General features: G+C 43.0%; 1 protein-coding gene across 2 annotated transcripts in view; it reads left to right on the top strand.

The window, feature by feature from the left end:
- Positions 1–4,145, top strand: part of LOC139713941 (uncharacterized) — a 76,849-nt gene extending 72,704 nt beyond the window's left edge. For both annotated transcript variants that reach the window (XM_071625659.1, XM_071625661.1), the window contains one exon: positions 445–4,145. In XM_071625659.1, coding sequence (XP_071481760.1) covers positions 550–3,321 — 2,772 coding nt within the window. In that variant the 5' untranslated portion in view covers positions 445–549 and the 3' untranslated portion in view covers positions 3,322–4,145. The remainder of the gene's footprint in view (positions 1–444) is intronic.
- Positions 4,146–12,697: the final 8,552 nt, after the last annotated feature.

Below are 12,697 nucleotides of genomic sequence, written 5' to 3'. Positions count from 1 at the left end.
TGTTAGCAAAAAAAGAAATACGAACTCAAACAATGCAACTCAAGGAAAGAAATATCTGAAAAGATAATAGACACATTTGTAAACTTTAATGAGTTCTGAACCTGATCACAAAAAGGTCATGTGTTGTAGTACACTTGTAGTGACATGGTACTGAAAATGGGAGATCTGTGGTGTTAAATGTGTACATAACTTTACCAGGAAATTTCATGAGAGATGTTCATCGCATTCCCAACGCTGTTATTGCTGTTGAATTCTCCTTTGTTTCGAGGCTGGAAAATGTTTCTGAAAATGGAGAAACACATTCGTTTTCCCACTTTGGCAAGTGATTGACAGACACATTGCATACCACTAAAGGACGATGTGATTGTGAAATTTGCATTTGTACATCATCATGGGATTATATAATCAGACGTTGTTGCTTTTCTGAATTTGTTATTACTGCAGGTTCTTGTTTGGTGTACCAGCACTGAGCCGAGTAAGGAGAGGAGGTGATGTCTTGAGATGCTGACGTAGCCAGCTACTGACTGTGAGAGTCGAGAGAGAATCACGATGACTTTGGTTGCACTACCTGCTGGAGGTCAGCAGCCGTCCACGTCGGGACCCCAGTGCCGTAACGGAGGAAACAGAATGGCGGGCGTCACCTCATCATCCAAGCCGGAGATGTACAGCAGGGGCGTGCAGACAGGCTTCCCGCACGCCCCTCAAAATGACGAACTTCCCATCTGCATCTGTGGGCAGGCTGCGGAAGGAACCTGCTGGTGCGAGAGCCTAGGTATCCTGAAGGAGCTGGAGGCATGCAAGCTGGCACTTCAGAAGGGCTGCCGTCCATCACGGGTGGCCATTCTGCTCAGCATCCATGAGGAATTCTGCAGAACTGCCCGTGGAGATACCATCATCAACACCCGCAGGAGGGGAAGTGCTCATGGCGATATCCGTATGCGGCGCTCGAAGGTAGCCCCTCCGCCGACGCTTCCACGGCCCAGGGCTCAGAGTTTGATTGTGCGGAATTCAAGGGCTCTGAACAAGGCCAATGAACTACGACAACAACAGAACACCTCTGGTAACATTGCACAAAAAGGCCAAGGAGATTGTGTCAGGCCCAAAGTACTTGAGCAGCCTCCTGTCAAGCAAACACTAGATAGATCAAGTAAGTTAGATATTCGCACAAAAGCCATTTTGAAGCAGGAAGTCGGAAAGGGGGATAAGTGCCTTGATGAATCATCACCAAAGTGTGTCACAACTCAGCCTGAAAAGACCAATCCCAAGCCAAATCCTGAGAGCGGCATTGACAACAGCAGTTACGTCTCAAAGGCTCGTCTGGTCTTTCTCGGTGTCCAGAATAAGAGCAGAGGAAACAATGTTCGGCCAACTAAGAGTGGTTCAAAGGACATTGAGCTGTGCAAAGAAACAGTGGCCAATAATGTTATTACACACCAAAGAGTCACCAGCCGGTCTGACCCCATCAAGAACCAGACTTCCCAAAGCAAAACCTCTGACAATGTCAACAGAGTCCAGGGACACCATGTGCAAACCGACATAAATGCCAAGAGAGCTGAATCCCTTGAAGGAAGACAGGAGAGTGCCAGGCTTTCATGTGATGAAGCAGCTGTTGCTGCACGTGCACCATCACTAGTGGAAGGTGCTTGCTCTCCAGGATGGAAGTCAGATAGCCAAGACAGAAGTGTGAAGGATAGCGAGTGTGTCGGGTCATCAGTGGAGAGAAGTCCTGTCGACACATGCCTTAATACTCCTGGACAGTATGAGTCGGAACGTAATGTGGCTAGGGAACAGAAAAAAGAAGAAACATCTCTACTGGGGAATTCCCGTGTACCCTCTCCATTGCCTCTCAACAGTGTGACTGATGGAAGAATGCGTGAAGAAAGTGTTCGGGCGGAAAGTGCAGATGCAGAAGTGTTTCTTGAAAAAGTGGAAGAACGCGCACAGAGCAATCGCTTATCTTGTCGGGACAGTGGAATAGGAGATGATGTGTCCTTGAGTGATGTAAGACTCTGTGCCAGTCAAGACATTATCGTTGAGGATAAGACTGAAGATTCTCATCAGATCTCTCACTCAGAATCAGAGGATTTGACGAATCAAAGGGTTTCTTGTGTTGAGAACTCACAGGAGAGGAATGATGATGTAGGGACAGAATGCAATATTTCTCCAGAGCAAGGAAACAACTCACCTGCCAAATTGAAGGAGGCTCCTGAAGCTGTCAAGGACAGGCCTGTGTCAGATGCAACCCTCCAGACAGATGAGGAGCCCTTGCTTGGGGCCTGTGCAATGTTTGGACTCACTGACGACTCAGCCACTTTGGCTATCAAAGAGCCAGAGGTCACTCTTGATGCCCTAGCATTGAGGCTCTCTGAGGAAAGCCCCTGCAAGCGGACTGATGCTGAGTCTCCAGATGGTGAAGCAAAGCAGGAGACTGATCCAGCACAGCGCTCTTTCATGTCCTCTGCCTTTTTCATCAGGAAACCAGACACTCGCTTCAAATCTGAACATTGCCTTTACGTTCTCGATGGTGAAGTGCGGGCAGAAAAACCTTGTAAGCAGGTGTACCTTTCTGGTGCCAACATTCGTCTCGCCACGGATCAGAAATTTGTGTCCTCTTTGGATGTTAACCCACCGTTGGATCAGAGCAAGGAGATACAGAACTTGGATGAGGTCGATGCGCCAGTAGAAGAAACTTGCCCGAAAAAGGGGAACAGGCGATCGAGAGAGCTGAAGCCACGCCGCCCCTTGAATCCACTTAAGGTTGGCACCCTGAGGTATCTCATAAGCCAGAGCCCGTTGGTCTTGTGTGAGCCATCAGACAGTGATTACGAGGAGTCAGACAGTGAATCGGACGAACCGTGCGTGGCCAGCAATGAGGACATATTTGCTGTCATGCCTGTTGACATAGTGGCTAAGATCTTTAAATATCTTGACACTCGTGATCTTGCACACCTGAAGTGCACCTGCAAGGATTTTGAGTGGCTGATCAACACCTTCAACATCAAAGGCCAGGACTCCAAGTGGGTGGAGATGGACTCGTATCGCAACGACCCGTGCATGCAGTGCGGGAAGATCCGCGACCCGTGGGGAGACGTCTCCCTTTGCTGCTGGCACCCCAAGATCTACTACCGCAATGGTCACATCGGACGCCGCTACTGGACCTGCTGCCTCAACACGGACGAGGATGCCATGGGATGCATGATTGGTCTCCATGACAACAACTGGACGACATCCAATGTCACCATGAAGAGCATCCCAAAGCCCTGGCGCAGCCGCATGTGGCACCTCTGCTCCCGCAAGGACGTCTGCTGGCCAGATCTCTGAGGTATTGCTGGCAGAATGTAGGAGTCCGCATGCCCCCATAAAAGATTGCATCTCACAAAGCAACTTGGCGGTGTCAGCCCTTTAAAAAAAGAAGAAAAAAAAACAATACATGAAGTGCCAACTCTCAGGAAGACGATGTAGCCATTGCAATTTTGCCATTCATGTCAGATAAGTATCATGTAAGTGACCTGAAATTCTGAATGTTTGCTTTGTGCAGAGGAGGAGATCTCTGTCTTCTAGCATCTGGAGATGTGTGTCTCTGTTAAAGCGGTGTACCATGATCTATGTTGATGAAACTTACAAGTTGGAGTTACTATATTTTTTTGTTTGTTTGTTGCAGATTTGATGATTATTTCTTCTTCACGTTCCTCCAATGTTTGCATCATTTGATGCATTCACTTGTCCAAAATGATTTACCATGTTGCCTTTACTTACTAACTGTTCACTCTGAATGCTGGTCTGTTGATTTATCTGTTGCCATGACACACTGTATACATGCCACTCAGTAGTTCATTGAACAACTGTCTTCGGGAGTAGTGTGCTACTGTTAGCAAAAAGTGTTTTAGTTTTGGTTGTCCTTAGTCATGTTCGAACCTTCTAAATACCAAATTGGGAACATCTGTAGCAGGTAAAGAGGATTGTGTAATATTGCTTTGTTTTGTTCTTGTTGTCATGTGAAGGTTGTTTTACATGAATTTTTTGGTCTTTTTTGTATACAGAATGTTGTAAAGGGATAAAGTCATTGAGAACATGGTATGGTATCTGCAAGTTAATCACTGTAATTTTAATTTTTTTGGTCATTTTTCAGAGCTTTGTTTACTGCCACTAAGGAGGGCAAATCTTATTTTGACTTTTCAAAGATGATTTTGCAGGAGAATTTATTCTGCAGTGCCAGGTTGTGATAATTTTTTGGAAGGTGATTTTAAAACAGAATAGATAGAGATATAGCTATGTAAGAAGTAAGCAGTCAGATTGTCGGTCATCAAGTCACTGCCCCGTTGCGCCAACCTGAAGGCTTTTCTGATTCATTCTGATGAAGGGATAACTTGACTGTTAATAGGCAACAAAAGAGTAAAGAGTGTGAAATTCAACAAAGTGGATCATTGTTTTAGCAAGCTAGTAGGATTTTTCCGAACCTTTTTTTTCCTAAGTAAAGGGACATACATTTACCAGCATTTATATCTCATTGTCTTTGTTAAGAGATGTCATAAGTTTGTGCATTGGATTACAAAAGAAAAAAAGAGAGGGTATAACAGGGAATTTTTTTTTTCCTTTTGATATTTCATACCTATTACACCCTTCTTCCTTCCTTTAGCTTTTCCAAAGACATTTACCATTATGTAAATGTATTGCCACAAGTTTTTGAAGTAGCACACAATAGTTACAAAATAATTGACTCCCTGAAGGGCTGGATTCCAAATGGGATCTAGAATGCATGATACTTGTCACCATGGAAAAAAAAAAAAATCGGGGGAGGGAGAGGTTAATTGCCACTACAGATACATGCTACATTGGTGTGTACCGTAGTCTGCCTGGTCCTGAACATTCCTATGGTTTAACCTCCTTTATGCAACTGCCCACTTGCTAACCAAATCTTTGGGACCAATCCTTGATTGTGATCATTTCATGCTGCGACTCCCTCAATATATATGGCACATACTGTGCATGTATCAATATTCTGTGCATGGTTGCACTGCTAATTTGAAATGCTGTGACTTCTCTCTCAACTTGCCCAACCCCTCTTCCCATTTCACATCCGAAACTTGCGCCTTTGAAAGCCTCTGCAACTTTGAACCGAATCGGCCATCCCAACTTTGTACTTAACACCGTTGGTACACAATGTACTTACCACCCAGAGATTTATGTTTCAGTGTGATACAGGGAAAGCATTCTGCATTTGGCATGTCACATAGTATTATGTGTATATACATGTATGTCTGGTTTGCAAAATATTTCAAAAGAAATTGGGGAGCTGCAAGTACTCCCACACACCTGTTGGTGGAAGCTCCAAAGTTTACGGAGAAACATTTGAAGCATACAAAACTGTGGTTAAGTTTCCACCCATACACTTGGACAAAGCTGAAGTCGTTGCCCTGAATAAATGCTTCCTCTGTCCCTCTTTCAGCCACTGTATTTTCCTGTCTCTCTGTTTGTCTTGTGTGTGTGTGTGTGTGTGTGTGTGTCTGTGTGTATTGTCCTGTCTGTATCTGTCTCTGTTTCTGTCATTCTGCATGCCTGTCCCACCATCGAAACTTTGCACCTATATAACACCTAGGGGTAGAAATATGTCCGTCTAAATTGTCGTCCACTTCGCCAAAGTTGCATCATCATCTTCTTTCTTGGGGTGTAATGTAGATCCCTAAATCCCGTGACCAAACCACTGCCATAATTGTGTAGAGTCTGTTAAGCCCTACCTCATGAGATGTTGGTAGTAATTCACTCCCCCCCACCCCCAATTTCGATATTGATATGGCATTAACCTCTTTGTTACTACTGACAGTCTGTTTGCACACAACGTCTATGGCATCTTGAGTTGGTGGTGGTAGAAGGGTTAACTTTTAATGTATTTTCTCAGTTGGTTGTACCTATCAATTTCTAGGTGATTTTGCATTCCTCATTCTCTGAGACAGGACAATTGAATCTTAGCTCACCTTTAGTCTTTTTCAAGACTCTTGATTCTTTAGATTTCTAAGATTCACTACAGATGGTCAGAAGATTTAAAGGGGGATGCTTTGTTCAAGTGTAGCATGAAAATAGTCACAAAAGTATAATTTCTGTGAGATTAATATATTGGCCGATGATAAATTTCTGCTTTAAGATGGGAATTATTTTGTGGGAAGAGGCTTAACGTTGAGAAATCTTGGGCAGCTTTCCAAAAGTTCGAAGTTTGAATGACATCTTTTGCAAAACATGTCATACCTAGTAATAATTAAACTTTCTTATTTGGCTCCATCATTCAGAAAGCATTAGGGGTGAAACTGCATCATCATGGGTTGTGATAGCGGGCAAAAGGCCTCCGTGACAAAAATCCCTTAAATATCCGCAAAGAATAACTTTTGCTGTTTATGAGCCACTTTGTTAAATTCAATAGTTGCAGTTGCCTCTACCAGCTTCACAGTGAAAAATAAGCGTCCTCATTGCTGCCTCATTCTTGCAGTACTGTACTTTTGTTATGACTCTAGGGCATTGCCATTTTGTCAGAAGAGAGGATGATTTACCGTATTTACGTCCATGTCACATATTTGCCACAGGGTGTAACACTGGTTTGTCATCAGAAAGGATTTTCCAGACACATATAACACTGGCTGTCGTGGTGATGGTTCAAAATCATGTGCTCATATTCTCAATGCAAACACCATTTGTTCACCTCAAATCATTCCTAGCCTACTGCGATATCAGTGTGCAGTTTTGAGATCTATGTTGTACATTCTACCAATGATTTTTTTTTTTTGTTGCTGTCTGGATTGTCTCACCATTTCATTTTTTCCACCATGACATTGATATTGTCTGCGATGCTGTCCAAATACGGTGACTTTGAGTCAACAATGACCTTGAGTCTTAACCAGCGGCCTAGTGCGCCAAGTATTTGTTCATGGGGGGGGGGGGGTGGTGGGAGGTGAAAGAAGCGAAATGAAACAAAACCAAAAACAAGAAAGAGTGGAGTGGGGGGGGGGGGATGAAATCTGAAAAACTTACTCAAGTTGTTTGTCCAAGACAGGTGACAAGGTTTGGCTAGAGTGAGAGGGAAAAAGAGAATGAGAAAAGGCTGCCCTGATACTCAAAGTAAATTGGGACAGACGCATCGATGGGACTGCTTGTAGAGCTATCAGCTCGCACCTATCACGACAATGTACATCGATGTGCACATATTCCACTCTCATCTTGCACAAGGTGCGTGCTTGCATGATGGCTCGCTGGTGGGATAGGGTGGGGCAGGGGTGGCAGGGGGGTGGGGGGTGAGAACATTTTGGACACATATCCTGTTGTCATGGAAACCATGCAGATGTGCATGCTTCATGTTGTCAGGCTGGCACATGCCGATACACCTGTTTCGCATCCCACTAGAGATACATGTGTACAGTCGAAAAGACAATTGCCATGCTACTCTAGGCAAAACAACAAATGATTGGAAATGGCAGGATTGTTTTGACCTGAAATTTTTTCCCCTTTGATTTTTGTCAGATATATGTACCTCTTGCAGAGCGATAAGAAGGTGGCAAAAAAAAAAAAAAAAAACGCTATTCAAAATATATGACTACTACCTCAAGGGGCCAATTTCATCAACCCCTCCCCTGGAAAAAGACCAAAGCACCAAAGCAGAGAAAAGAATCAATGTAACTGTGAACTTGACAGAGTTGCAGAATTATTGTATATATCCTGTAATCGAGCATACTTTACATTGTAGCTATAAGCTCACCTCCCTGCTACAAGTGAAATGCTTGCACTCGACTGGTGATTGCCTTGTTGCCGCCTTGAAGACTGTAACTCATGGAAGATGTGATTATTTAAACAAGATGAGTTACTGTGGGGGGGGGGGGGGGAGGGCAATCTCCAGAGACAACCCCATGTGTTGAATGCTTCAAACATACTAAAATGTCTTGCCCTCAACTGTGCAGTTGAACGGGGCTAACATGGATAAGATATTTGGTGTATGCAATGTATGTAATCTTGGAATTGGCATTTTTTTTTTCTCCAGGAACTCTGTGTCGCTGTGTCTTTGGCAATAATATTCTCTTGTGATGTAATAACGCCCTGAACCGGAATCACCCTCTATCGTTTTTGCTGTCTCACAGAGGCGTCCTGCCATTAGCATATGGCCAAATACGGCCGTGTCGATTGTTTGAAACCTCCTATCAGTTTTAATGGAGCACAGCTATTAGTCACGGATCTCTGATGTTGCTTGCAGGCAGTGTGGCTGGCAAATCCCCAGACCCACTTCACACTCGCAAGATAAGTCTCACACGTTCCCATTAGTATTGATCCAGAGGAATTTGTCAGTGGTCTGCAGCATTTTATCATTGCCCTCTTGAGCATGCTACAATTGTACCTTGATTAACTGAGCAGGCATCTTGCTTTGTGAGCCAAAATGGACTGTTGGTGTATTTATATACGCAAAATGTTGGGAACACTGGGGTTGTCAACAAGCACCCACAAGAACTCTGTATTCAAACCGGTGCTGACTATCCTGTGCATAAGGGGTCGTAAGATTGCTACAAGATGTAAATGCCTCCCTGCACGATTTTTGTTTGTATTCTAACGAGGGCGCTGTAAATGCCCAGTTTTCCAGCTTTCACGCAATTTTCACGCATGTGAAATGGGTTCTCGGTCGACGAGGATTATCGACATCCCAGGATCGGACCGTGTAACCATAATGCCGCGGAATTTTGTTTTGTTTTTGTTTTCGTTTTGTTTTGTGTTTTTTTTTTTGCAGAGATCACCAGCTTCCCGACTCCATCCTCTCTTTCTCAGAGGTTATGCCATGGGATCCTCTATGTGATGGACAGTGTTTAAAAGAAGGGTATGATTTGGAATGACCTGTGGATACTATCTCTCATATCATCTTCTTGATACTGATTCTTTGAAAAGGAGTATAACATTATATACTGATCTTGGGGGAAAAAATCATGCAGTTTGACAATAATTACCCAAGCGTTTTATGCCCCCTTTTCTCTTTTCAATCATAGGAGAGTTGTGTAGTGTAATATTTTCACAGCTGTACCTCATATGCACAGCCTAGGAAGAGGAGATATTTATCCAGTGAGCAGAAAGCTTGTCCAGCCTTGTCCCATATAGAAACAAACACAGCGGAATGCTTGATGGATCAGGATTTTTGTGATTGCTTTTGCGCAGATTCACTGAAGCTACAGAGCAGTTGAAGTGCAAATCTAAATCGGATCATGCAATAGCTGCATGGAGATATGAATTTTCCCTGAAGAAAAACTAGATACATTATACTTCTTCATCTCCCGACAAGGTAGAATTAATAAAAAAGTCTCCTTAATTCCTTGATTTGTTGATAATTGTTTTTTTGCCCATCAGGCTGCTGGTAACTCACAAGTATCTCTGTGATTGCTCTTTGGATGGTCTGTGATTTCCATGTTGGAATGTTGGCAGCCCTTGAAAGCACCTGCAAATCAAAAATCCATGGCCAGAGTTTCCCGATTAGCCAGTGTATGATTAGGTAATGAGCTAGAACTGTGTGCCTAAAGGATAAACATGCCTAGTCTGGGTAGCTACCTTTGATTAGTGTCACATAACATGGCACGTGTAGCAATAGATACATGTACTTCTCTTATTTCATTGCATTTGAAAATGAAGCCCTTTTTTCTTTTTCCCCTCGGCAGTTCTGCCAAATCCAATCCATACGAGGAAACCTTATCTCTTTTCGTGTGGCACATCGAGGTCAACAGGTAATGACGTCCATTCCGTACAGTGTGTGACACTGTGCAGGTCATGTGACCAGATGAAATCTGGACGAAAACGAAAGTTTGTCCAATTGCACTGTTTATCTCTCTCCCTCATTAAAAGAGTATTTCTGTGAAGTGGGACACTGTTTGTGGACATCCCCTGATTTTCACCGTGGATAGAGCTGGCTGTTTTTTTTTTTTTTTCTTGCCGATAGATTCAATATTTGTATGTGCAACTGTAGTGCAAAGCAAAGATGAGTTGTGTGGCCCCAGGTGGGGACATTGCAACAAAGTCAAACACAAACCGGAAAAATCTCTGCGATTGGAACAAAAAAAAAATCATATAGATCCATATTGTTGGTCCAGACTTTCAAGCATTGTTAAGAAAAGTTTCAAATCCCTGTGGAACTGGATCAAAATTTCTCGGTTTGAGTTTTGCTGTCATCGCTGTTTAGTCGGTATGAATTATGATTGGTTTGCACTGTTGACCTTTGAACTTCTAAATGTTTTTGAAACATGTGACTCAAGTGCTCCCCCCCCCCCCCCCCCCCCAATAGGGGCCTTTGTGATGCCCTGGTTCTCAAATTTACAGCACAACTTCACCTTGTGACCCCATGTTTCCGTTATGACGTGAGAAGTGTGCAGTTGTGGTATGATCTGGGAGATTTATGGGCCCCGCCGCCTATAGAGAGTGTATCGATAAGAGCACTTATGAATTGCGGTAGAGGGGCTGACGGGGATGTTAATATTTGTTGGTGGTCGGAGCAAACATTGACAAGACTTGCTGCCATGATTTTCTTTTTCTCTTAAAAGCAGGAAGCTACCCCTGTGCTGTGGGTCATACCATGAGCTTACTCTGAAAACAACTGACTGACACAATCCTCAGCGCTTGAGATTTGATTTCCTGCGCCATTCCATAGCCATCAAGCTCACAATAGGCAACAAAGAAGAAACAAAACAAAATAAGACAAGGAAAATGCGATTGTCTCGCAGGTGCCTTTGCGGCCATGGGTTTGTTCACAGGTGTTAGCCGTAAACTTTGGACGGGGGCAGGAAGAAACCAAATGTGGTGCATACTGTGCCAAACAGATCTGGAAAGAGGGTAAAAAAATTTGGCCTTATGTAAAGTTGACAGGTTGAGAATAAAGGTGTCTTCAAGAGGAAAATGAGAAAAAATAATCCAGCAAGTTTAACTTTATAGCGTGAAGCAAAACTTGAACATAGTTGAACTTGAAAATGAAAGGGAACATGAGCAAGATGTTTTACACAGAACTTCAATGAACCTTGTGTTACACCCAGTGACTTCAATGCAGGGCACATAATTACTAATTGTTTCAGACCATTTCACAGGCAGAATGGCATAAGTACCCTTTTGCAGGCACAAATGTATGTGACCCGCAATCAGGAAGCTAGAAATGGCTGATAACAGCGCGATAATGGCCTTTACACTGTAGCTACTGACTTTAAATATCCCCTCTGCACAACCTCCGTCGAGTTATGTAATGTGGATGGTCACTGTTTCCTATGGTTTTACATTACAAAGGATTTCCTTGGCAACCCCATGTTTTTATGCTGCCATGTCTGTGTTATGTCTCAACAGTAGAGCAGTATATACACTGTAGGGTATTTGAATTCTAAACGAGCTTTTATAAAACAAGGGCTATTCGTGGTAGCTAGAAATATTACTCTTGGTTTGACCAACTCAGTAGCAAATACATGTACTGTGTGCAAACCAGATTCCAAGTGTTAAAATGGGTATTTAGTCCCAGTACAAGATGTATGTAGAACCAGTGTAGTTACTAGGTCCTTAGCCTAAAAAGGAACCAACCCAGCGATACAAAAACAAATGAGTAAATAAATAAAAATAAAGAGCAAAAACAAGAAACAATATCCTCGAATGTGAATGTGTTAAGCAAATGAGCCTTTCCTTTTTTTCCCCCTTTCATTATCTGTATTCAGGTGGTGGAAAGAGAATACTGTTTACAGCTGTGTTCATTGTGTTTACAAATTTTTCTAATTTGTTCAAAACACATGGATATTGTTCCCATGAAGACAGAGTTATTGATCTTTTCCATACACCATTTCTCCTGCACCTGTGAGGCAAGCACCAGACAATAGCTTTCTGGTTGCCCAGGGCAACCTCTGTATAAATAAAGGTACAAAGGTATGCATAAAATTTGCATAGATTAGTAAACTGATTTGAGTAGGTACATTCCACAGTGTGATGGAATGACACAAGGAGAGAGAGAGGCAAAGAGAGAACGATCTATGGTTTCAGTATATATGTTGTTAAGCTGGTCTGAGAAATTGATCTGTGATTGAGAAGGTAAATGTAATAGGGTCATGGAATGCCAGTAGTTTATGGCATGAGAGGAATGCAAATATTGCTGGCTACCTGAGCCCGTGATGTTGCTATGTTTCTCTCTCTCTCTCTCTCTCTTGCACGCGGGCCAATACTAATCTCGTTTAGAGAGACAAAGTTGGCATTGTTGATGCCAAGTCTGTGGAATGTCTAGTCATATTACGTGCATGACGTGTCACCCGGACGCCACTAAAGTATGATGTCATAACATAACCAGAGCGTGATAGTGAATGTCTTTTGATTCATAAATAAGTTTTTGTTTTTTTTCTTCCCCATTGCAAATGTTCAAGCCACAATGCATGTGTGTACGTTTTTAGCCTAATTCGGTTTTCTCTGGGTAGAATTGATCATGCATGCATTAGAGTGTACAATGTTCAGCAAACCACATGTAAGCACTCGGCAAGCCACGTTGTTGTCATGGAAACTTGTGTGAAAAAATTAGTGAGCTGAGTTTGAGAAAGGGTATAAGATCTTTAAGCCCCTGTTCCACTATGCCGTTCTCGCTACGATTTGACAATTTTCACAGATCGGGAAGGATCGGGTAAAACCTGAGCCGATCTGGACACAGTACGATGTTAGAACGCTCTAAGTACGCTGCAGTTACGAC

Source organism: Diadema antillarum, unplaced genomic scaffold (assembly GCF_040938485.1).
Source record: "Diadema antillarum isolate AM-2024a unplaced genomic scaffold, OU_Dant_1.0 seq00002103_RagTag, whole genome shotgun sequence".
Classification (NCBI taxonomy): Eukaryota; Metazoa; Echinodermata; class Echinoidea; order Diadematoida; family Diadematidae; genus Diadema; species Diadema antillarum.
Note: the sequence above shows the minus strand (reverse complement) of the source record. Positions and strands in the feature narration are given on the sequence as shown.